Consider the following 26,998-nt stretch of genomic DNA (forward strand, 5'->3'; position numbering starts at 1 on the left):
AGGTAGTGGGTGTACTTCCCTGTGTCTTACATACACAGGATATGCTTTACTATCCTTGTGGGGACCTAACATCTTATTTCAATTCAAAATATTATTTTTCCTAACCCCTAATTGTAAGCCTAAAATAGCCTTTGTCTTTGGGACATGGGAAATGTCCCCACTTGGTACAATTTCTTGTTTTACTTTCCCAGTGGGGACTTTTCTGGTACCCACAAGGAGATATATATATATCTCCATCACACACACACAGCTCTCTGTATGTAAGTGGATCAGGCAGCTGACACAGGGGACAGTGAGAGGCAGGAGATGCATCAGGCAGACAAGGTAATACATCAAGGTCAGAGGAAGTGCGTGTCACTGGTGACGCACTCAAACGGCCTCTTAATTTTTTTAAAGGAATTGTTTCCTTCTCTTCAGTGCCAAACCAAGGATAATCTTTTTATTTAATTTTTTATCAGACCCCAGATTCCGCATGTACTGTAAACCGTTAATTTGGGATCCATTCTGTGCATTGCTCCTGCTTCTACAACCTTTACTCATTTTCAGCGTGAGGGGATGGAGGGTGCGGCGTGAGGGGATGGAGGGTGCGGCGTGAGGGGATGGAGGGTGCGGCGTGAGGGGATGGAGGGTGCGGCGTGAGGGGGTGGAGGGTGCGGCGTGAGGGGGTGGAGGGTGCGGCGTGAGGGGGTGGAGGGTGCCGGCGTGAGGGGGTGGAGGGTGCCGGCGTGAGGGGGTGGAGGGTGCCGGCGTGAGGGGATGGAGGGTGCCGGCGTGAGGGGATGGAGGGTGCGGCAGCTGCTGTGGAAGCTCCTCTGGGGTGGTTGTGATCTGGGTCTCCCAGGGCTTCCCATCTTCACAGTAGGACCACATTTTCTACTAGCCCTGTCTGAAAATGGCTAGCGGGCTACCTTAAGATCCTGCTCTGGTCTCACTGCTTCTGTCTCGACCCTCTACAATCTCACCTCTAGCTCAATAAAGGGATTAAAGACATGGTTTTTCGCTGGTGTCTACCCTTCATTTGACACTTGTGCTGTCTGATATTAAATCCTAACCCTGTCTGGTAACCACAGTGTTCTCCACCATGTCCCCTTACTAAGAATTCAGTGCGGCGATGAAGGTCACTTGTCCCTCTGATTTTGTCTGTGCCAGTATTGCAACGCTGACTCTTTCTTTGTCTCTACCCTCCCTCTCTCTCTTTCAACATCTGTCTGTCTTCTCTCATCTCTTTGCTAGGTGAGAGCTTTGAGCAGAGCCCCATCCGGAGGACCTTCAGGTCCAAGGTTCTGGCCCACTACCCTGAGAGCACAGACAGGAGTCCCTTCAACAGAGATGCAGTCAACATGGTAAGACAGTGGAGCTACGATACGTTTAGAGAACTTATATACAGAGAAGAGGGTTAAGTCATTATTTTTATGGTATTTACACTGTTTTAGCCCTTTCTAGAGATGGTTGTAATGTGTCCATGTGAAAACGACTTCATTTATTGCATTCATTACAACGTGTGTCATGTTAAATTACAGTAAAGCTTATTGTGGACATTCTGTTGTATTCTGTTACACAGAATAGGGGACTTTATCGGTTTGTGCACTATTGTTTTGTTAATGTACGTTTTTGGGGTTGAACAATGTTGCCGCAAATCTGTCAGTGTAAATTAGTAATTGAACCAATTGAAAGTAATAAACAAAAAGCTGATGGTTTGGAACTGCTGTGACCTCACATCTTTGTTTTGTTCTCCAGTACCACAATACATTTCTCTTTTTTGCAAATGAGAATATTTTCTGTTTCAAGTTTTATAATTTTTAAGAAGCATTTTTGAGACATTAAGTATCTTTCAAAATGTATGGAATTTCAATAATAAAATAAGTTGTTTAATGGCACATTCTTGTCTGGATAATGAAAGCACTAGGCAGGAACTCGACAGCATCTAATTTTAAATGAACCAATAAACAAATGTTAGTTTTTCATGAAGCTGACGCCAGTGTCTGTGCTCACAACAGAAGTACATTGTAACAGATGGATAGAGCACCTTTTCATGGAGCCACACTCAGCTCTGACTCTCCACAAACAAAACCCCTTTGTCCTTTTATTTTAACGACTTTGACACAACTTGTGTGTCGGCTCATGGGTCTCCCGGTCGCGGCCAGCTGTGACAGTCCGGGATCGAAATCGGGTCTGTTGTGACACCACAAGTACTGTGATGTAGTGCCTGAGACCGCTGCCCCACACGGGAGGCAAATAAGGGCCCTCTTTCTTTAAACCCCCCCCCCCGCTAGTCTTCAATGTTATTTTTCAGAATGGAGTCTCTTCAGAATGATTTGACCCCTCATCCCTGTGCATAATTCCTTGTGTTTAGTTGAGTTGAGTTTATTTTTATTTTTACAGGGACAGTGCACATTAATCAACGTTTCAGTAAAAGTGCCGGTTTTAGCCAGCCGGCTAATTTTCAACCGCAGTCCCTGGGCAGGTTATTAAAAACAATTACAATATAGACAATAGCAACATAGAACAAGCAAGACATAGCAACATAGGACAAGCAAGACGTAGCATACAGACAGAGCAACATAGAGCAAAAAGCAGCAAGACAAAATTCATAAAAGCAACAGTGTTTCCACACCTCACAAGCTACAGACAACAGACAACATGGAAAGCGGCAACACACAGCTAGGGACCATGTTCACAAATCTGATTGACCTTTAGCCATGTCTTCAAGCATTTTGTGAAAGTGTGATATGTGGTGCAGTTATGTGTGTCTGATGGCAGTGTATTCCAGACTTGGGATGCTCTCACAGAGAAAGCGGATTTACTAAAGGTGCTTTTCCTTAAGGGAACTATACAGTCACCTCTCATGGCAGACCTTGTGGATCTGCTGCCATACGTCTGGGTTTTCTGTTTAACAAAAATATTGAGTGGAGGGGGAGCCAGGCCATTAAGGATCTTGAATACAAGACATGCGTCGGTGTATTGCACAAGATTTTCCCAACTCAAGAGCTCATGCTTTCTAAGGATGTGACAATGATGATGGCTATTGGGCTTCCTATCAAGCACTTTGAGAGCCTGTTTGTAGACAGACTGAATAGGTTTTAATGTTGTACAGCAAGCTTGGGCCCAACTAGTCAAGCAATATGTTAAGTGGGGGAGTATCATAGAGTTGAAGTACAGTTTTGCTACCTCTGTAGTCAAACAATTTCGTATAAATCGGAAATTAGCTAGGTTGAATTTAGTTATTTGAATTACCTTTTTCACTTGCTTTTTAAAAGAGAGGTTGGAATCAAGTATGATGCCAAGGTACTTAAAATCGGATACCACCTGGAGCTTCTCACCTGGAGTTTGATAAAAGAACATGTTATTGAAGGCAGTTGACACTGTTATTCTTTCTGTATTTTCCCTCTTCACCTCCTCCTACCGCTCTCTACCTTTTCTCCTTTGTTCCTCCGCTATGTCCTCTAAAACATCCCAACTCTTCTGTCCATATCTCTCCCCCACCACCTCTTCATCCTCCTTCCTCTCACTCATCTTACTTTTTTTCCCTTCTCCCATATCACCCTTCCCCTCTGTCTCCTCCTCCCTTCCCCTCTGTCTCCATCTCTCTCTCTTTCCCCAGCTCTGCATGCCACGAGGCTTGTCATTCCGTAGTCAGACGGACAGCCGCGACTCCCGCTTCCACTCCTTCACGGTCGCTCGGGATGACGGCACACACTCCTACGGCTTTGTGCACATGTACTACGAGGAGGTGACGAGCGCCCAGATCACCGCGGCGATGCAGACCCTCCATCAGATGCACCACGTCGAGCATCACTCCACCTCTTCATCTCGCTCTACCTCCTCCGCCTCCTCCCCCTCCACATCCAGCATGGACTCTCTGGGGAGCAGCCTGGACGAGTCGGATGCTGCTTCCCTGGCAGAGCGTCCCCTGTTGGCTTGTTTGGGCTGCACAGTGGGTTCCTTCCAGCCGGCCCGGGACACCCTGTATGTCTCCAAGGCCCTCTGCCTCCTGACGCCCCTCCCCTTCCTCCTCGCTGCCCGCCACTTCCTGTCCCAGCTGCACCAGGCGGTGACATCGCATGCAGCCCCGCCTCTGCCCCTAGAGAGCTACATCCACAACATCCTGTATGAGGTGCCCGCGCCGCCGCCTGGTCGGTCGCTCCGGTTCCACGGGGTCCAGGGGCCCATCGTGTGCCAGCAGCCCGGCCCAGAGGAGCTCCCGCTGGGGGACTACCCACTGGGAGAGGCCTTCTCTCTGCTGGGGGTGGAGAACCTGGTGAGACTGCTCACCTCTGTGCTGCTGGAGACCCAGATCCTGCTTTACTCACAAGGTGAGGACCAAAGGACCAGGCAGCGTTTGCTGAAAGATCAACAACCTAGGTTTTTTTCCCCTTCTAACATCAAATTTTATTTGTCACATACACATGGTTAGCAGATGTTAATGCGAGGGTAGCGAAATACTTGTGCTTCTAGTTCCGACAATGCAGTAATAACCAACAAGTAATCTAACTAACAATTCCAAAACTACTGTCTTACACTTGTGTGTATAAGGGGATAAAGAATATGTACATAAAGATATATGAATGAGTGATGGTACAGAGCAGCATAGGCAAGATACAGTAGATGGTATCGAATACAGTATATACATATGAGTAACAAAGTGGCATAGTTAAAGTGGCTAGTGATACATGTATTACATAAAGATGCAGTAGATGATATGGAGTACAGTATATACGTATACATATGAGATGAATAATGTAGGGTATGTAAACATTATATTAGGTAGCATTGTTTAAAGTGGCTAGTGATATAGTTTACATAATTTCCCATTATTAAAGTGGCTGGAGTTGAGTCAGTGTCAGTGTGTTGGCAGCAGCCACTCAATGTCAGTGGTGGCTGTTTAACAGTCTGATGGCCTTGAGATAGGAGCTGTTTTTCAGTCTCTCGGTCCCAGCTTTGATGCACCTGTACTGACCTCGCCTTCTGGATGATAGCGGGGTGAACAGGCAGTGGCTCGTGTGGTTGATGTCCTTGATGATCTTTATGGCCTTCCTGTAACATCGGGTGGTGTAGGTGTCCTGGAGGGCAGGTAGTTTGCCCCCGGTGATGCGTTGTGCAGACCTCACTACCCTCTGGAGAGCCTTACGGTTGTGGGCGGAGCAGTTGCCCTACCAGGCGGTGATGCAGCCCGTCAGGATGCTCTCAATTGTGCGTGAGTGTGAGGTTATTTTCCTGACACCACACTCCGAGGGCCCTCACCTCCTCCCTGTAGGCCGTCTCGTCGTTGTTGGTAATCAAGCCTACCACTGTTGTGTCGTCCGCAAACTTGATGATTGAGTTGGAGGCGTGCGTGGCCGCGCAGTCGTGGGTGAACAGGGAGTACAGGAGAGGGCTCAGAACGCACCCTTGTGGGGCCCCAGTGTTGAGGATCAGCGGGGTGGAGATGTTGTTGCCTACCCTCACCACCTGGGGGCAGCCCGTCAGGAAGTCCAGTACCCAGTTGCACAGGGCGGGGTCGAGACCCAGGGTCTCGAGCTTGATGACGAGCTTGGAGGGTACTATGGTGTTAAATGCCGAGCTGTAGTCGATGAACAGCATTCTCACATAGGTATTCCTCTTGTCCAGATGGGTTCGGGCAGTGTGGTTGAGATTGCATCGTCTGTGGACCTATTTGGGTGGTAAGCAAATTGGAGTGGGTCTAGGGTGTCAGGTAGGGTGGAGGTGATATGGTCCTTGACTAGTCTCTCAAAGCACTTCATGATGACGGAAGTGAGTGCTACGGGGCGGTAGTCGTTTAGCTCAGTGACCTTCGCTTTCTTGGGAACAGGAACAATGGTGGCCCTCTTGAAGCATGTGGGAACAGCAGACTGGGATAGGGATTGATTGAATATGTCCGTAAACACAACAGCCAGCTGGTCTGCGCATGCTCTGAGTGCGCGGCTGGGGATGCCGTCTGGGCCTGCAGCCTTGCGAGGGTTAACACGTTTAAATGTTTTACTCACCTCGGCTGCAGTGAAGGAGAGTCCGCATGTTTTCGTTGCAGGCCGTGTCAGTGGCACTGTATTGTCCTCAAAGCGGGCAAAAAAGTTATTTAGTCTGCCTGGGAGCAAGACATCCTGGTCCGTGACGGGGCTGGTTTTCTTTTTGTAATCCGTGATTGACTGTAGACCCTGCCACATAACTCTTGTGTCTGAGCCGTTGAATTGAGATTCTACTTTGTCTCTATACTGACGCTTAGCTTGTTTGATTGCCTTGCGGAGGGAATAGCTACACTGTTTGTATTTTGTCATGTTTCCGGTCACCTTGCCCTGATTAAAAGCAGTGGTTCGCGCTTTCAGTTTCACGCGAATGCTGCCATCAATCCACGGTTTCTGGTTTGGGAATGTTTTAATCGTTACTATGGTAACGACATCTTCAACGCACGTTCTAATGAACTCGCTCACCGAATCAGCGTATTCGTCAATGGTGTTGTCTGACGCAATACGAAACATATCCCAGTCCACGTGATGGAAGCAGTCTTGGAGTGTGGAATCAGATTGGTCGGACCAGCGTTGGACAGACCTCAGCGTGGGAGCTTCTTGTTTTAGTTTCTGTCTGTAGGCAGGGATCAACAAATGGCGTCGTGGTCAGCTTTTCCGAAAGGAGGGCGGGGCAGGGCCTTATATGCGTCGCGGAAGTTAGAATAGCAATGATCCAAGGTTTTGCCAGCCCTGGTTGCGCAATCGATATGCTGATACAATTTAGGGAGTCTTGTTTTCAGATTAGCCTTGTTAAAATCCCCAGCTACAATGAATGCAGCCTCAGGATCTATGGATTCCAGTTTACGAAGAGTCAAATAAAGTTTGTTCAGAGCCATCGATGTGTCTGCTTGGGGGGGAATATATACGGCTGTGATTATAACCGAAGAGAATTCCCTTGGTAGATAATGCGGTCGACATTTGATTGTGAGGAATTCTAAATCAGGTGAACAGAAGGATTTGAGTTCCTGTATGTTTTTGTGATCACACCACGCCTCGTTAGCCATAAGGTATACGCCCCCGCCCCTCTTCTTACCAGAAAGATGTTTGTTTCTGTCGGCGTGATGCGTGGAGAAACCAGCTGGCTACACCGACTCCGATAGCGTCTCTCCAGTGAGCCATGTTTCCGTGAACCTTCACTCGAAACATGTTCAATTCCCATCATGCACTTTAAAGTATTAGATTGGTACTGGAGTTGTACCCCGAACAGCACACGTTGTTGTAGCCCCAGACAAACTCTCCTGATTCAACTAATAATCAAGCCCTCAGGTGAGTTTGTCTGGGCTACAACAACGTGTGCTGGAGGACTGGGGTTTGGAAACCCAACACTAGTCCATGGTGGTGACTGCATGAGTGCACACTTGAGATTCAGACCACAACCTAATCGTAACTAAAACTTCACCACAACAATGCAACACATGTATCCATGACATGAGTACCACCAGGGTCAAATTCCTAAAATTAGCAACAATTTAAAATCTCCCCCATCCGTCTCGGTCTCCCATACTATCAAACGGTTGACGACAACAACTTAACAACAATGCAACAGATTAGTACACCGAGGTCCAATTCCCTCCGTCTTTCCATCTCTCTGTCTCCAGACTACCAGCGGTTGATGACTGTGGCAGAGGGCATCACCACTCTGCTGTTCCCGTTCCAGTGGCAGCATATCTACCTGCCCATCCTGCCCGCTCCCCTGCACCACCTCCTGGATGCACCAGTGCCCTTCCTCATGGGTATCCAGAGGAGGGACGGCGCCCAACGGTCCACTCTGGAGCTGTCCAATGAGGTACAGTATTAGAATGGCATGGCATTTAGTCATCTGTGTTTGGGACTGTAGCCATGTAATGGCACTTTTGTCCTCAAAATTGCTTTATTTAACCAGTTGACTTATTGTGAACATATTCTCTTCTTTAATAACCACCTGACCAAGAAGGAGTGATAAATGTATTGCACTTGTGATGCAGTAGGACAAACGATGTTGCCACTCATTCCTAAGTTCCTATTTCTCTAAGAATGGGAGGTTGCTGAATCCATATACCTAGTGAGTTTTAAATCCACTATTGAATACCATTTTTTAATTGGCTTTACCACATGGAATTAGAAGCATTTTTAATTCACATTCTCTATAGCTTTCCAGTAGGCATTGTGATACACATTTTGACAGGCATTCACTGACCTTGCAAAACATTCCAACATGCTTTCTAGCAGTCTAATGTCCACTCAGTCATTCTAATAACAGGCATTCCAGTACGCGTTGTAACAGACGGTTAAAGAGCGTTGTAACAGACGGTTAAAGAGCGTTGTAACAGACGGTTAAGGAGCGTTGTAACAGACGGTTAAGGAGCGTTGTAACAGGCGGTTAAGGAGCGTTGTAACAGGCGGTTAAGGAGCGTTGTAACAGACGGTTAAGGAGCGTTGTAACAGACGGTTAAGGAGCGTTGTAACAGACGGTTAAGGAGCGTTGTAACAGACGGTTAAGAAGCGTTGTAACAGACGGTTAAAGAGCGTTGTAACAGACGGTTAAAGAGCGTTGTAACAGACGGTTAAAGAGCGTTGTAACAGACGGTTAAAGAGCGTTGTAACAGACGGTTAAAGAGCGTTGTAACAGACGGTTAAAGAGCGTTGTAACAGACGGTTAAAGAGCGTTGTAACAGACGGTTAAAGAGCGTTGTAACAGACGGTTAAAGAGCGTTGTAACAGACGGTTAAAGAGCGTTGTAACATTTGCTGCATTCTTGCAGTGCCTGTACAAATTAATCCTATTCTGGTTGCATATTAATATCCCCCTGTTCTCTGGTGCTGACGAAATATAGAGATTCACACATCTCCTCAGGCAATCTCCTACACTTCTCCCCAAATCACACCATGCTGTATAAGCGTTTTGCTAGGGTTCTGCATCCCAAATGAGGTCATATTCCCTATATAGTGCACTACTTTTGACCAGGACCCATAGGGCTTTATGTAGGGGAATAGGATGCCATTTAGGATACAACTCAAGGAGTTTTCTTTGAAGTGGTAGAGTTGTCCCATAAATACACCAGTAGAAGGAGAGTGCTGAGCCGTGGGCGACGGTGGGAGGGCGGCGGCACCGGACATCACATTTCCAGAGACATCGGACAACGTGAATAATTAACAGGGTTTAAGAATTACCCGCTTTATTTCTGGGTGTGCTTGAGAGGATAAGGGTAACATGGTAGGTAGCAGTGCAGATGGCAGAACGCATCTAGAGCGTGTCCTATTGTAAATGTATTTATATACAACCCTCTCCTTGTAGTTCCATCCTTCCAGCAGGAGGGAATAAAAAAAAAAAATGTTTCTGTATCCTTACCCGAAGACGAGGCTTTTTAAACGGCACAGATTTGTTTTAATGGAATTTAGCTGATGCATCACAGTGGAATGTTCTCAGATTTCGTCATGGTGAATTAGGTCACCATACTGCGAGGTGGGGGGTTTATCATAGAGGGTTTGTTGCCTTTCCCATGAGAAGAGGAGCAGGGACGCATTTGACATCACATCATCCTTTAAAGGCACATTCTACGTTGTTTGACAACTTAAATGAATGATACCCATTGTTCATGCCCGTTCTTAAAGAATATCACTGTCTTGTTGTTTTTCAAGTTGAGGAGTGGGCCTTTAAAGTAGAATTGTAAACAAACGGTAGTCTGTGTGAATCGGTCATCACATGGGGTTAAAAAAAAAACTTCCTGCAGAGCACACTGTCAATGCTGTTGAATAGGGTTTGGTGTCAGTCTCTGACGTAGTTCTATGTGCCAGGCTAGTGCCTGCTCGGCTTCTCTCCAGAGGTCGACTCATTTTTCTGACTGTTTTTGCATTTATAAAAAAATGTGTGTCTTTGAATGAGGTGATAGTCCCAGATCTGTTTGGGCTGTTTGGACAGAGTTGGCTATACAGCACAAACACCTATGGGACCAGGATATGTACATCTAATTGTGTTCTAACGTCAACGAGCGTAGTTAACTCTCTGATCTTAATGGGATGTTTGCATACTTGGCCCTAATATTATCAGTGGTAATGACCTCTGTACAGTCTGAATTATCTACATGAAGAAGAGTTGCTTGTTGTGCCACTCTGCCAGGATGGGTCTGTGTTCCCTTTTTGAAGGATTCTGCAGCCTTCTCCCAAAGTGTGCACTTGCACACTGTCTGAGATTTAGCAATGATGGAAACTCCTTAACTGCTAAATCCATGATGGGGAGTATGCATGTGCACACTTTGGGAAAGTCCCTTTATTTGATAATGATAGTTAAACAGATTTTTTACATTTACTGTTGCCTTCCTATCCCCCTCTCCAGGCCAATCTGTGCTTCGTGGACATTGACAATCACTGTGTGGATCCACCTGAGGACCTGCCCCTCTTCCCAGACCAGCTGGAGCTCATCCAGGAACTGAACGAGGTGCTGCTGCGCTTCGGCCTCCAGCCATACGGGGGCTCTACAACCACCAATCCCGCCCCTGCCGCTCCCCCCTGCCTCAGCAGCCTCGTCCTGGAGGACCTGATGGAAGACCGGCGCAATGGGAACCTGGGAGGGGAGGAGTTGGCCGTGCTGGAACGACTGCAGGCACTGGCCAGGAGGTGTGGAGGAGGGGGATGGCGGGAGGGAAGACGCTGGGACGGGCGTTTGAGGAGGAAGAGGAGGAGCTGAAGGCAGCCAAGATGAACGTGCAGCTGAGGGAGGTGTTCGCGGGGCGTTTCACCACCATGTTCGGGAGGTACGAAGAGTTTGTGATCCACAGCGCTCCCGATCTGGAGTCCTGGCTGGGCAACCGTGAGGGAACGAGCAACTTTGATAAGGTAATGAAGATCAATCAACAATCATTCACTGAATGAATACCATAGAGTCTCCTATCCAAGGCCTACTCCTTCAGTCAGTAATCCAACATGCATGGACAGGAAGCTGTCATTCAGGATACAAGCAATATTCTACCTCTGTTAGTGATTTGTGTACTTGTGCGTTTGTCTATCCCCAGGGCTCTTTCCTGTCGGCGCAGCCCGCCACACACTTACACTTCCTGTCTCGGTTCCTGGAGACGGCCATGTTTTCATCGTTCGTAGACAGCAAGGTGTTGTCTCGCTGGGCAGAGCGGGAGCCACTGCAGCGTGTGTTCGACAGGCGCTTGGAGAGGGAGCGCCTCTACAACACGTTCGAGGACGATCCTGGTAACCGGCACTACAGGAAGTGCACAGTGCTCCATGAGTCAGGTGGGTTCAGGGGAAACTGGATTCAGGGGTGCTACAGTAGTACTCATTCAATATTTCCCATTATTACTGCATGTGGTTGTTAGGGAACACAACAGAATAAAGAATATAACTTTTGTACACCACAATGAGTGCTTCTTATTGGACAAGTTTAGATCACTGTTTCAGGCGACTTTTTGGGGGGGGTTTGTTGCCTGATGAACATGTTCTGTTTGTCCTTTGTCCAAAGCATAGAGCAGGGTTCTCCAATAAGTGGCCTGTGGGTGATTCTATTCGGCCCCTACGTTTTCTGAGCAAAAAAATACGGAAATTCTGTTTGTCAAATACTATGTATGTTTGTGGGTCTTGCTGTCAATTTGCAGTGTAAAAATTCTTTGACTATGCTCCGGCCCCCGACCCTCCCCCTCAAGGAAACTGGGGACCCCTTGCATGGAGGGCATTGGGAGGCAGGGATTAGCTAAGGATGCAAGCGTCTCCAAAACCACAGAACACACTGTATGTCATTTTCTTTCTTTCTACTCCCTATATTCCCTCAGTTCCACTGAAGAGAGAAACAAAGGAGGGAGAACTTTGCCAGAGCACCGTAGAATGCCAGAACATGAGAGGGATAGGGACTATTCCGTTCTGGGGAAAGGGAGTTCGGTATCAATCTGAGAGAATGAAAAGGTAGACACGAGAGGGGGAGAAAGTGAGAGAGAAGGGAATAAGAGGCATTGATGGTAAGAGGTATAAAAAGATGCATGAGGGAGAAGGCGACGGGGACTACTAGAGGGGTGGAGTATTGGAGGGGGGAGTGGAGGATAAGTAGCACATGAGGAGGAAAACAGTACATTGTGTCCCTATAATGAGACTCTCAGCTTTGAAGTTCTGCCAAGTGCTCTGCAGAGACTGCACCACTAAGTCTGCTCCAGTCTCTGTTTTAATAGTTTCTCTCCCTCCGTGTTTCCCAGCAAAGTGGGATTTTTAAAGCAAACCAGATAGGGATCCACTTCCACATCACGACCTTGTTTCTGCACAAAGAGCTCTCCAGATTAGACATGCAGTATGACGTATCTACAACTCTGGATTTGAAAGGAGGCTTATACAAATGGTCCTTTGATGTCGGACTGCAGAGGAATGAGAATTTAGAAATTAACATGATGTAGAAAATACACTATTGAGAGTCCTGTATGGCTCAATTGGTAGAGCATGCCCCTGCAATGTCTGGGTTGTGGGTTTGATTCCCGCTGGGGCAACCCCATACAAAAATACATTAATATAAGCTTTGGATAACGGAGTCTGCTAAATGGCTGTTATTACTGCGCTGGCCTGGTTACATATCCAGCATAGTTCCTGGAAATGACAATGGGTATTCGGCGTAATTCCGTTATCATGGAATTGCCTCTGTGACAGGAAAATATCAGGCAGCACAGTATGGCTTGGGTCAGCACACTAGTGTGAAAAGGTTACTAGAGGCTGCCTCTCCTACAGCCTTCTCCAGTAGGCCCCACTCACATCCCCCACCTCTATTATCCTCTGGTTCCCAGTCCAGGCCATGGAGCGCAGGCTGCTTAAGGCTGACCACACGGCCATCCACCCCCACCTGTTGGACATGAGGATTGGCCAGGGCAGACACCAACAGGGCTCCTTCCCCAGGCTACAGGCTGATGTATTGGCACAGGGACACCACACCAACAAGTAAGTAACACACACCCATATATACACACGTACACAACAATTACCTACACACACAAATGATCTACACAAACGCACACCGTACATTGTGTCTGTGCAGGTGGTCAAGTCGTTACATCCCTAAGAGACCAGTGACCACTGAGACCACCTCAGGACTGGACAATGACCAGAGAGAGGTAAATGCCTGCTTATTGGGAGTGCCTTATTGAACAAGTCCAGGTAGTGCCTCTCTGTTTCTGTCTTATCTACAAACCCAGGAAGGGTAGGGGCCAGGCCAGGAAAGGAGTTATTGGCTGTTTTCAGAATTAACTTTAGTATTGTCTGATTGGCTGTTCTGTGTTCATCCAATAGAAGTTCTCTCCAGGGAGGAGGATCCTATGCCAGTCTAAGCTGCTTGACCCCTCCCCCTCAGCTGTCACTCAAACCCAGCGTGGGTTCGTGGAGGGGCTGCTGAGGGAGTGTCGTGTGAAGGTAAGGGGTCTCCTTTAGGCATCCGAATGCTTCCCAGCCAGTAGAGATTGTGCAGATATTATGATGACATGTTGATGTTTTTGTTAGTTTTGGACTTATTCAGCTGTTCGGGCACATTTTGTTTTCTTCGGGAGGCCAGCCTATTCAGGGCAGAAGTCTACACCCCTTTGTCAGTGATTGGTCAACAGTAGGGATTCAATAAGAGAACTTGTTTTCATGCAAATTGTTATATTGATAAATACTGCACCAAACATCTTAGTGAGATGTAAAATTGATTTATTTATCTTAGATTTGTGTCTCTTCACAGTCCCCGCTGTTCCATAAGGGGTATTTTTACCTGATTCTACTGCTGGCATCAGTTACCTGATAGTTCCATGGCTCTATGTAGTACTGTGCTCCTCCCATAGTCTGTTCTGGACTTGTGGGGTATGCATGGGTGTCCGAGCTGTGCACTAGTCATTTAAACAGACAGCTCTGTGCATTCAGCTTGTCAACACCTCTTACAAAAATAAGTAGCGATGAAGTCAATCTCACCTGTTAACACTTTTTAATTTTTGTGTCAATCGCCAGTTGGCAACCCATCCCTTACGGGATTGTAAAGACGACATATTAAAAATCGAATGGTTGTCTGTGTCCCAAATTGGCACCCTTTTCCCTATATAGTTTACCACTTTTACCGAAAGCCTCAGTAGTGCACTATATTGGGAAAAGGATCCCATTTCAGAGGTAACCAATGTGTGGGTGCTGTTATTCTCTCCTCAAGATGGAAGCAGTGTCAAGATGTGTAATACCTGTAGTTTATTGCAGGGATTCTCAGTCTGTCCTGGGTGCATGGTTTGGTTTTTGCCCTCGCAATACGTTTCAAATAACCAACTCATCATCAAGCTTTGATTATTTGAATCGGCTGTGTAGTGTTAGGGCAAAAACCAAAACGTGCACCCAGGGCAGAGTATGTGAGCGGAGCGTGCCCAATTTGAATAGAGCGAAATTCCCAAAGGCTGGAGCGTCTGTTTTCTCACCCGCTCCAGTAGTGCAGGAGCTCAGGGCATCCCTGTCCCAGCATGCATTTGTAGCCCCTTGCAGTTGCTACTGTCATGGAGTAAGCTAAATATGTTCATAAAGAAACGTATACAACACACAGGTTCTAAATCAAGATAATGACCAAGAGAGGGAGTGTGGTGATGGAGTGTCCACTGTTATGTGTAAGGCTTCAAACACACCAACAGCGATTTTTGCTGTCTACAAATACAGTTTGACGCTTACGTTCTATAAATCCAGCGTATTGTAAGAACATGTTGAACATAAATACACAACGGAGAAGACTAGAAATAACAATCAATGGAAACAGTTGATTTTCAGTTCAACATCTGTTTTAGAATGTCAGTCCTGAACTCATAGCTAGAGGTGTGCTATGTTTTCATTGGTCTGAGTCTGGAGCAGCACACTTGTTATTTGGCAATTGGTCCAGTTGGACTGCAAGGACTTCTAATTGGTCAGGCTAGGGTGGGGGGTTGTAACGTACTGTAACAATGCTTTGCAGAGGTGAGGCAAACGCAGCGTTTCATTGGAAATGAATAATTCTGGTGGCCCAAAATGAAAAAACGCTGTCGGTGTGTTCGAAACATAAGTCTTGGATGCTACTTGCTGTTATGCTGCTAAACTATTAGGTTACAGACCGAATGCTACCTGCTGTTATGGTGCTAAACTATTAGGTTACAGACCGGATGCCATTGTTCTACACGTGGGATATGGTAGTTATACACTACATTACATGAAACATCCGCATGTGAAGGACGATGTTCAAGGAGATTTCCGTTTTGCTTGGGTTATTTTGCCTAAAAACCTTTAGGCCTACCTATAGGAACAAGAAAAGAGTGGCCTAAAGGATGTTTAGCATCCCCAGTGGCTCTGCAAGTATGGACAGGATATGATCTGCTCATGGCCTGCTCTCCAGGCACCATCACATGGGCCTGAATCCAGAGACTGGCCAAACTCCTGTTTCTAAAAATGAATTAAATTACTAAGCAATTTTTTGTTTAATTTGTATTTCATTCTAAGTCACAGGCTATATGCTCAATTTACAAGACTAAGGATTTTATACAACGACATGTTTTAAATTCGCTTTATGACCCTACCAGCCTAGTGTGCACTCGCAAATGCTTCACAATGTTTCTTTGTAGGCTATGGCCTTGAAGTAATATAAATAATATAACTTAAATAATTAATTTTCGTTCCTCCTTAGGCTCCTGACCTATTTAGTGTTTAAATGCTGTTTTAATATGTAGCCTATTTTGAAATTATTTTCGCTTCTTACTTTCACCTTTTCATTTTTATTCAAATGCTTTTCATTCAAATCCATATGGTGTCAATACATAAACTATAGGTAGGACCAGGTAGGTACAATGAGCACTTGTGTCTCAAATACATTAGTGGTTGGTTAGCTAGCTAGCAAATTAGCCATATTAGCATTGACATGAAATCAGTCAAAACACCTCTAAACAAGACATGGTATCAATAACAAGATACAACGAGCTGAAACGAGCCACCTAGAATTCCCCACTTGGCAGCGTCTTGTCATTGTTGCTAACGATCTGACCGTCCAGAATCATACCGTTCAGCTTCCGGCCCTGTTGATGACTTTATTTTTGTGACGTTGTCAGCCAAGCTGTCTATGCCCTTGCACACTCCTCCTTGTCATGGATTTAAAATCCTGAAATCCATTACTGAGTGTGTGCAAGTGCACACTTTAGGAGAAATGTGTTAGAATTATGATGTAACCCTGATTGTGTGTCTCTGTGTGGTGCAGACCAGGCATATGCTGATGGAAAGGATGGGGAAGGAGAGTGTGGAGCTGGGGCAGGGCGAAGCCAATATTACAGGCCTGCAGGAGAACAGACTGATCCACAGCCTCTGTGACCTGCTGGAGAGGACCTGGGGCCACGGGCTACAGCTCAAACAGGTTAGTCGCATGGACGTGCAGGCAGACGGACGGCAAAAAGTATTCATACCCCGTGACTTATTCCACATTACAGCCTGAATTCAAAATGGATTAAATAGTTTTATTCGCACCGATCTAGGCACAATACCCCATAATGGCAAAGTGAAAACATGTTTTTCGAAATGTTACAAATTGATTGAAAATAAATTCACACTCCTTTGCCATGACACTCCAAATTGCTCTTGGGTGCTTCCAATTTTCCTTTGAGCATCCTTGATGTCACTATAAACTTAATTTGGAGTTTTTTTGAACATGAAAAACACACACCTGCCTATAGATAAGGTCCCACAGTTGACAGTGCATGTCAGAGCAGAAACTATACCATGAAGTCCAAGGAACTGTCTGTAGTTCTCAGAGAGAATTGTAATGAGGCATATATCTGGGGAAGGGTATTAAACCATTTTTAGAGTGTGGAACGTTTCCAACAGCACAGTGGTCTCCATCATGAGGAAATAAAAAATCTGTAACTACCCAGACTGCCTAGAGCTGGCCGTCCGACCAAACTGAGCAACCAGGCAAGAAGGACATTGGTCAGGGAGGTGACCAGGAACCCAATGACCACTCTGACAGAACTACAGAGTTCCTTGGCTGAGATGGGAGAACCTGCCAGAAGGACAAGTCTCGACAGCACTTCACCAATCTGGGCTGAATGGGAGAGTGTCCAGACGGAAGCCTCTCCTGAGAAAAAGGCACATGACAGCACGCCTGGAGTTTGGAAACAGGCACATGACAGCACGCCTGGAGTTTGGAAAAGGCACATGACAGCACGCCTGGAGTTTGGAAACAGGCACATGACAGCACGCCTGGAGTTTGGAAACAGGCACATGACAGCACGCCTGGAGTTTGGAAAAGGCACATGACAGCACGCCTGGAGTTTGGAAAAAGGCACATGACAGCACGCCTGGAGTTTGGAAACAGGCACATGACAGCACGCCTGGAGTTTGGAAAAGGCACATGACAGCACGCCTGGAGTTTGGAAAAAGGCACATGACAGCACGCCTGGAGTTTGGAAAAAGGCACATGACAGCACGCCTGGAGTTTGGAAACAGGCACATGACAGCACGCCTGGAGTTTGGAAAAGGCACATGACAGCACGCCTGGAGTTTGGAAAAAGGCACATGACAGCACGCCTGGAGTTTGGAAACAGGCACATGACAGCACGCCTGGAGTTTGGAAAAGGCACATGACAGCACGCCTGGAGTTTGGAAACAGGCACATGACAGCACGCCTGGAGTTTGGAAACAGGCACATGACAGCACGCCTGGAGTTTGGAAAAAGGCACATGACAGCACGCCTGGAGTTTGGAAAAAGGCACATGACAGCACGCCTGGAGTTTGGAAAAAGGCACATGACAACACGCCTGGAGTTTGGAAAAAGGCACATGACAGCACGCCTGGAGTTTGGAAAAAGGCACATGACAGCACGTCTGGAGTTTGGAAAAAGGCACATGACAGCACGCCTGGAGTTTGGAAAAGGCACATGACAACACGCCTGGAGTTTGGAAAAAGGCACATGACAGCACGCCTGGAGTTTGGAAAAAGGCACATGACAACACGCCTGGAGTTTGGAAAAAGGCACATGACAACACGCCTGGAGTTTGGAAAAAGGCACATGACCGCACGTCTGGAGTTTGGAAAAAGGCACATGACCGCACGCCTGGAGTTTGGAAAAAGGCACATGACCGCACGCCTGGAGTTTGGAAAAAGGCACATGACCGCACGCCTGGAGTTTGGAAAAAGGCACATGACCGCACGTCTGGAGTTTGGAAAAAGGCACATGACCGCACGTCTGGAGTTTGGAAAAAGGCACATGACAGCACGCCTGGAGTTTGGAAAAAGGCACATGACAGCACGTCTGGAGTTTGGAAAAAGGCACATGACAGCACGTTTGGAAAAAGGCACATGACAGCACGTCTGGAGTTTGGAAAAAGGCACATGACCGCACGCCTGGAGTTTGGAAAAAGGCACATGACAGCACGCCTGGAGTTTGGAAAAAGGCACATGACAGCACGCCTGGAGTTTGGAAAAAGGCACATGACAGCACGCCTGGAGTTTGGAAAAAGGCACATGACAGCACGTCTGGAGTTTGGAAAAAGGCACATGACAGCACGTTTGGAAAAAGGCACATGACAGCACGTCTGGAGTTTGGAAAAAGGCACATGACCGCACGCCTGGAGTTTGGAAAAAGGCACATGACAGCACGCCTGGAGTTTGGAAAAAGGCACATGACAGCACGCCTGGAGTTTGGAAAAAGGCACATGACAGCACGCCTGGAGTTTGGAAAAAGGCACATGACAGCACGCCTGAAGTTTGGAAAAAGGCACATGACCGCACGCCTGGAGTTTGGAAAAGGCACATGACCGCACGTCTGGAGTTTGGAAAAAGGCACATGACCGCACGCCTGGAGTTTGGAAAAAGGCACATGACAGCACGCCTGGAGTTTGGAAAAAGGCACATGACAGCACGCCTGGAGTTTGGAAAAGGCACATGACAGCACGCCTGGAGTTTGGAAAAAGGCACATGACAGCACGCCTGAAGTTTGGAAAAAGGCACATGACCGCACGCCTGGAGTTTGGAAAAAGGCACATGACCGCACGTCTGGAGTTTGGAAAAAGGCACATGACCGCACGCCTGGAGTTTGGAAAAAGGCACATGACCGCACGCCTGGAGTTTGGAAAAAGGCACATGACAGCACGCCTGGAGTTTGGAAAAAGGCACATGACCGCACGCCTGGAGTTTGGAAAAAGGCACATGACAGCACGCCTGGAGTTTGGAAAAAGGCACATGACAGCACGCCTGGAGTTTGGAAAAAGGCACATGACAGCACGCCTGGAGTTTGGAAAAAGGCACATGACAGCACGCCTGGAGTTTGGAAAAAGGCACATGACAGCACGCCTGGAGTTTGGAAAAAGGCACATGACAGCACGCCTGGAGTTTGGAAAAAGGCACATGACAGCACGCCTGGAGTTTGGAAAAAGGCACATGACAGCACGCCTGGAGTTTGGAAAAAGGCACATGACAGCACGTCTGGAGTTTGGAAAAAGGCACATGACAGCACGTCTGGAGTTTGGAAAAAGGCACATGACAGCACGTCTGGAGTTTGGAAAAAGGCACATGACAGCACGTCTGGAGTTTGGAAAAAGGCACATGACAGCACGCCTGGAGTTTGGAAAAAGGCACATGACAGCACGCCTGGAGTTTGGAAAAAGGCACATGACAGCACGCCTGGAGTTTGGAAAAAGGCACATGACAGCACGTCTGGAGTTTGGAAAAAGGCACATGACCGCACGTCTGGAGTTTGGAAAAAGGCACATGACCGCACGTCTGGAGTTTGGAAAAAGGCACATGACAGCACGTCTGGAGTTTGGAAAAAGGCACATGACAGCACGCCTGGAGTTTGGAAAAGGCACATGACAGCACGCCTGGAGTTTGGAAAAAGGCACATGACAGCACGCCTGGAGTTTGGAAAAAGGCACATGACCGCACGCCTGGAGTTTGGAAAAAGGCACATGACCGCACGCCTGGAGTTTGGAAAAAGGCACATGACAGCACGCCTGGAGTTTGGAAAAAGGCACATGACCGCACGTCTGGAGTTTGGAAAAAGGCACATGACCGCACGCCTGGAGTTTGGAAAAAGGCACATGACCGCACGCCTGGAGTTTGGAAAAAGGCACATGACCGCACGCCTGGAGTTTGGAAAAAGGCACATGACCGCACGCCTGGAGTTTGGAAAAAGGCACATGACCGCACGCCTGGAGTTTGGAAAAAGGCACATGACCGCACGCCTGGAGTTTGGAAAAAGGCACATGACAGCACGCCTGGAGTTTGGAAAAAGGCACATGACAGCACGCCTGGAGTATGGAAAAAGGCACATGACCGCACGCCTGGAGTTTGGAAAAAGGCACATGACCGCACGCCTGGAGTTTGGAAAAAGGCACATGACCGCACGCCTGGAGTTTGGAAAAAGGCACATGACCGCACGCCTGGAGTTTGGAAAAAGGCACATGACCGCACGCCTGGAGTTTGGAAAAAGGCACATGACAGCACGCCTGGAGTTTGGAAAAAGGCACATGACAGCACGCCTGGAGTTTGGAAAAAGGCACATGACAGCACGCCTGGAGTTTGGAAAAGGCACATGACAGCACGCCTGGAGTTTGGAAAAAGGCACATGACAGCACGCCTGGAGTTTGGAAAAAGGCACATGACAGCACGCCTGGAGTTTGGAAAAAGGCACATGACAGCACGCCTGGAGTTTGGAAAAAGGCACATGACAGCACGCCTGGAGTTTGGAAAAGGCACATGACAGCACGTCTGGAGTTTGGAAAAAGGCACATGACAGCACGTCTGGAGTTTGGAAAACATGACAGCACATGACAGCACGTCTGGAGTTTGGAAAAGGCACATGACAGCACGTCTGGAGTTTGGAAAAGGCACATGACAGCACGCCTGGAGTTTGGAAAAGGCACATGACAGCACGCCTGGAGTTTGGAAAAAGGCACATGACAGCACGCCTGGAGTTTGGAAAAAGGCACATGACAGCACGTCTGGAGTTTGGAAAAAGGCACATGACCGCACGTCTGGAGTTTGGAAAAAGGCACATGACCGCACGTCTGGAGTTTGGAAAAAGGCACATGACAGCACGTCTGGAGTTTGGAAAAAGGCACATGACAGCACGCCTGGAGTTTGGAAAAAGGCACATGACAGCACGCCTGGAGTTTGGAAAAAGGCACATGACAGCACGCCTGGAGTTTGGAAAAAGGCACATGACCGCACGCCTGGAGTTTGGAAAAAGGCACATGACCGCACGCCTGGAGTTTGGAAAAAGGCACATGACAGCACGCCTGGAGTTTGGAAAAAGGCACATGACCGCACGTCTGGAGTTTGGAAAAAGGCACATGACCGCACGCCTGGAGTTTGGAAAAAGGCACATGACCGCACGCCTGGAGTTTGGAAAAAGGCACATGACCGCACGCCTGGAGTTTGGAAAAAGGCACATGACCGCACGCCTGGAGTTTGGAAAAGGCACATGACCGCACGCCTGGAGTTTGGAAAAAGGCACATGACCGCACGCCTGGAGTTTGGAAAAAGGCACATGACAGCACGCCTGGAGTTTGGAAAAAGGCACATGACAGCACGCCTGGAGTATGGAAAAAGGCACATGACCGCACGCCTGGAGTTTGGAAAAAGGCACATGACCGCACGCCTGGAGTTTGGAAAAAGGCACATGACCGCACGCCTGGAGTTTGGAAAAAGGCACATGACCGCACGCCTGGAGTTTGGAAAAAGGCACATGACCGCACGCCTGGAGTTTGGAAAAAGGCACATGACCGCACGCCTGGAGTTTGGAAAAAGGCACATGACCGCACGCCTGGAGTTTGGAAAAAGGCACATGACCGCACGCCTGGAGTTTGGAAAAAGGCACATGACCGCACGCCTGGAGTTTGGAAAAAGGCACATGACAGCACGCCTGGAGTTTGGAAAAAGGCACATGACCGCACGCCTGGAGTTTGGAAAAAGGCACATGACAGCACGCCTGGAGTTTGGAAAAAGGCACATGACAGCACGCCTGGAGTTTGGAAAAAGGCACATGACCGCACGCCTGGAGTTTGGAAAAAGGCACATGACCGCACGCCTGGAGTTTGGAAAAAGGCACATGACAGCACGCCTGGAGTTTGGAAAAAGGCACATGACCGCACGCCTGGAGTTTGGAAAAAGGCACATGACCGCACGCCTGGAGTTTGGAAAAAGGCACATGACCGCACTCCTGGAGTTTGGAAAAAGGCACATGACCGCACGCCTGGAGTTTGGAAAAAGGCACATGACCGCACGCCTGGAGTTTGGAAAAAGGCACATGACCGCACGCCTGGAGTTTGGAAAAAGGCACATGACCGCACGCCTGGAGTTTGGAAAAAGGCACATGACCGCACGCCTGGAGTTTGGAAAAGGCACATGACCGCACGCCTGGAGTTTGGAAAAAGGCACATGACCGCACGCCTGGAGTTTGGAAAAAGGCACATGACCGCACGCCTGGAGTTTGGAAAAAGGCACATGACCGCACGCCTGGAGTTTGGAAAAAGGCACATGACCGCACGCCTGGAGTTTGGAAAAAGGCATGTGAAAGACTCCGAGCATAACGCAAAATATTCTGTGGTCTGATGAGAGAAAAAGGTAACTCTTTGGCCTGAATGCAAAGTGCTATGTCTAGAGAGAACAAGGCACAGCTCATCATCCGTCTTAACACCATCCCTACCGTGAAGCATGGTGGTGGCAGCATCATGCTATGGGGATGCTTTTCATCAGCAGCGACTGGGAGACGGTTAAGGATAGAGGGAACAATGAATGGAGCCAAATACAGGCAAATCCTTGACGAGAACCTGCTTCAGTGCAAATAACCTTAGACTGGGGTGAAGATTTACTTTCCAACAGGACAATGACCCCCATACTTTTGTCATTATGGGGTATTGTGTGGGGTTGGGGGGGGGGGGGTCAAGGGAATACTTTCTGAGTGCACTGAAGCCCAGGATTCAAACAGAAATGCAAATTAGCAATAATCATCCTAATGATGACTTTGTCTTCGGGAAGTACAAAACAATGGTGGCATCAAATTAGCAATCTGCACGCTGCAATACACTTAAATATATAATGTTTCCCTAAACTTTTGTGAGTGCTGTTGATTTGTGTTTGTACCGTCCAGGGGAGGTCAGCTCTGTGGTCCCACCTGCTCCACTACCAGGCAAACGAGGAGAAGATGGAGTCACCTTCAAATGCCGAATGTCCAGGTCAGAGTAGATGCATACTAATCTGATCCCAGATCTGTTTGTGATGACAATGATCATCTGAATTAGACATGCAGCAGAAACAGATGTTGGACCAGGCTAGAGACAGTAGATATTAGGAAGGTTGTACAGTAATATCCATCTGGTATTATTTTATTGGTCTGGTCTGCTATAATCACCAGTCATTAACCAGATAATACAGTAGTTTGTCTGCTAGGTATGCTCTGTGAGGGGATCACATCTGCCAATCACGCTCTTACTGGTTACAGTGTCCAATGGGTCAGACAGCAGGAGGCTGGAGGAGGGGCTTCCACCGCCGAAGGGTTCCTTTATACAGGATATGAGGTAATGTGTGGATTCACAAAGCTGTAAAACATGATCTTAAATGTAACCCATCATTGTTGCTGTTTTAATATAAGGGTTTCACAATGAAATATTTTAACATTTGTATTTATTTTACAATGTCAATATTGTGTTGTAAACGTTTTGGCAGTTGTGGAAAGAATCTATAGTTGAAAGTTGCGGATTTCATTGGAAATTAATGTCATTGTTGATATTTTTTATCATGAAGGCTATTTTCTCTTGAAACACATGGTCTATCTACGAGAAAGTAATGGACATGTCAAGAATATGAAAAAAATATACTTTAAAGTATAAAGGACCATTACCTCTTAATAACCAACATTTCAGAAAATTCCGGTAACTATGGTCAAATACAGGGAGTTTTGAAACCATGGCGGCTTTCCTAAAGGATAGCGCAACCCAACCCAACAAACTGCTCTCTTTGAAAACAGAATAGAATGTGTTTTACCATCTCAGGTTTGTCCAGACCATGAGTGGGGGTCTCTGTGAAGTGGGTCAAGCCCGGGCCTGGATTCATCTGGCCTTGGAGAAGAAACTGCTCTCACAACACCTCAAACTGCTGCTGGCCAACCATGACCTGATTAGGTACACACCCTCTTCACACTACTGAGCTGGCTTGGTTGCACATCCAGGATAGTCGCTAGAACCGTGCTGGAAAGTACCATGTGAAAATAAAATATCTGAGCCGGCGCGGTTGGGGTCGGCACGATAATGTGAAAAGGGTAACAGACCGATGACTCTTCAGATGCATGCTTCATTTGTGAGTGTGTTAACCTCTGTCCTCTCCTTACAGGCAGCTGTATAAACCTTATGCATTCCTGCTGTGTGAGGAGGAGAGGGAGCAGTTTCTGTTCCACCTGCTGTCGCTCAACACTGTAGACTACCTCTGCTTCACACGCAAATTCACCTCCATCAGTAAGTCTGGGAGATTCAACAGGGCTGTGTTCATTCGGCACCAAACGGAAGAAGTACCAGTGAGAGGTTTTTTTTGTGCACTAATGCGAGGGTTTTCAGACTTTTTGGGGCCGGGGAGCCTTTTGTGACAGCAAATTCATCAGGGATTAGCCTGGGTACCAGTCTATTTTGCTAACATGCCACTCCTTGTCATTGCCAAAGATACTGGCCTTTTTAGCAATCTTGAAACATGAACATTCTTATTGAGCTTGAGGAGATCAGAGGATTTGATCCTGATTCGATAACCCGCACAGCTATCATCCTATCACAATGTTTATGCAAATTAGACTGATAGAACGTTTCCTAAATTAATTCATACATTTCATTGGGAGCATTAACATTGGGCATTCTGACAATACATTTCATTGGAAACATTAACATTGGGCATTCTGACAATACATTTCATTGGGAGCATTAACATTGGGCATTCTGACAATACATTTCATTGGGAGCATTAACATTGGGCATTCTGACAATACATTTCATTGGAAACATTAACATTGGGCATTCTGACAATACATTTCATTGGGAGCATTAACATTGGGCATTCTGACAATACATTTCATTGGAAGCATTAACATCGGGCATTCTGACAATACATTTCATTGGAAACATTAACATTGGGCATTCTGACAATACATTTCATTGGAAACATTAACATCGGGCATTCTGACAATACATTTCATTGGAAACATTAACATTGGGCATTCTGACAATACATTTCATTGGAAACATTAACATCGGGCATTCTGACAATACATTTCATTGGGAGCATTAACATTGGGCATTCTGACAATACATTTCATTGGGAGCATTAACATCGGGCATTCTGACAATACATTTCATTGGGAGCATTAACATTGGGCATTCTGACAATACATTTCATTGGAAACATTAACATTGGGCATTCTGACAATACATTTCATTGGAAACATTAACATCGGGCATTCTGACAATACATTTCATTGGGAGCATTAACATTGGGCATTCTGACAATACATTTCATTGGACGCTGGGAGAACAGAGGATTCCTGTTTATTGCATTTTTGCCACCAGCCAATGGGATCATATAAAAGACAATCTCTCGCCATTCAAACTTCCCCGCCAGTTCATTGTGAACGCTGTAGACTATTTTACTGTATGTCCAGCGAGCAAGAGTTGTGTGTGTGTGTATGGATAATTATCTATTTTCTTTCTCAAAATAAGTGACCAAACGATGTTTCTAATTCTGGGACACATTGGGCTAGGCTTCTGGTACAAGAGCTGTATGAGGAATAGGGAGAGGATGGAAGAGTGAGAGAGAGGCCAGTGGCGATGCCGGAATTTAGCAAGCAGGGAACAGTGAAGATATTAAGAACAACAATCTTACACATTTTCATGGAAACTATTAATGTTGTTTCCAACTACCAATCAGCAACTGTGCCGTAAATCCGGCTGCATAAGGCCAGTCTGTGGCAATGACAAATGGAATGTTCGCTAAAGAGATTGGTACTCAGGCTAATCAGGGACCCCATCATTATCAGACCACAACTTGAGTGTGTTTTTTTAATAATATCCCACAGGGAGTTTTACTATGATGTCATTGGGTTCCTAATTCCTATTTGGTTTTATGAGCGAGTGTTCTAACGTTATTGAAGCGTTTTAGTTAATGTTTCTGCAATATCATTATATTATCTTCATATAAGTCAGCATCCCCCTGCAGTTCTGAAAACGTTCCTGGTACATGTTAAAGAAGGAATGGTCTTAAGAACACTGTCATTCTGGATAGAGGAACGTTACCATTAATGTGCCAGAAATGTTCTGGGATCTAAACATTCTTAGCTGGTTTAAACTAAAGCAACCTTTTTAACAGTCCATGAACATCTGACATTGCACTGAAAAGTGAAATGTGTTCACTACCTGTAAGTCGCTCTGGATAAGGGCGTCTGCTAAATGACTAAAATGTAAATGTTCTCGTCTCTTGTCCCTTCAGGCATTCCGTACCGTGTTGTCATAACGCCCATGAAGAAGCTGAGCATTGCCATGACAATGTCCAACCCCTGGGTGTGTGTTTCTGGTGAGCTGGGTGACTCTGGGGTCAGACAGATTCCCAAGAACACACAGGAGATCATCTTCCAGGTGAGCTGCTCAGTCCCATTGTTTCCCTGGGCTGGGTGGAGCGGATGGAAGCTACTGCTTAGGAATTCTCCATCAAACAGACATACGCACACGCATGCTGGCACACTCTGTTCTTATTCTAGTCTGTCCCTCTGTGTGTTAGTGTCAGAACCTGGGCAGACTGAGCACTCTGCAGTTGGGCCAGGAGAACTCTGGCCTGCTGGCTAAGTGTCTGGTGGACTGTGTGATTGTGCACAATGAGATCACTGGACACACCTACAGGTAACAAACACATATGGTGTTTCTTCTGTTAAATCTGCATTGCACTGCACACTTTTTTGTTGTTGTTGTTGACCAAGTTAGTTAGTGTTGCTCTAATTTCTGTACTCACACAAGTTGTGTTTATTAGGGCACACAAAGGAAAACCACTTTAAAACCGTCTGCAACA

At 46.8% G+C, this 26,998-nt stretch overlaps 1 protein-coding gene across 1 annotated transcript in view; it reads left to right on the forward strand.

Annotated features, from left to right (window-relative positions):
• The window catches only part of LOC135556678 (DENN domain-containing protein 5B-like), a 49,722-nt gene that overhangs the window by 10,833 nt on the left and 11,891 nt on the right, over window positions 1–26,998 (forward strand). The window contains 16 exon segments of the mRNA XM_064990060.1: window positions 1,234–1,343; window positions 3,602–4,313; window positions 7,601–7,788; window positions 10,314–10,599; window positions 10,602–10,813; window positions 10,990–11,221; window positions 12,745–12,895; window positions 12,993–13,068; window positions 13,244–13,363; window positions 16,170–16,322; window positions 23,055–23,139; window positions 23,406–23,481; window positions 23,956–24,084; window positions 24,293–24,414; window positions 26,426–26,571; window positions 26,714–26,832. Coding sequence (XP_064846132.1) covers window positions 1,234–1,343; window positions 3,602–4,313; window positions 7,601–7,788; window positions 10,314–10,599; window positions 10,602–10,813; window positions 10,990–11,221; window positions 12,745–12,895; window positions 12,993–13,068; window positions 13,244–13,363; window positions 16,170–16,322; window positions 23,055–23,139; window positions 23,406–23,481; window positions 23,956–24,084; window positions 24,293–24,414; window positions 26,426–26,571; window positions 26,714–26,832 — 2,917 coding nt within the window.

Source organism: Oncorhynchus masou, chromosome 15 (genome assembly GCF_036934945.1).
Source record: "Oncorhynchus masou masou isolate Uvic2021 chromosome 15, UVic_Omas_1.1, whole genome shotgun sequence".
NCBI lineage: Eukaryota > Metazoa > Chordata > Actinopteri > Salmoniformes > Salmonidae > Oncorhynchus > Oncorhynchus masou.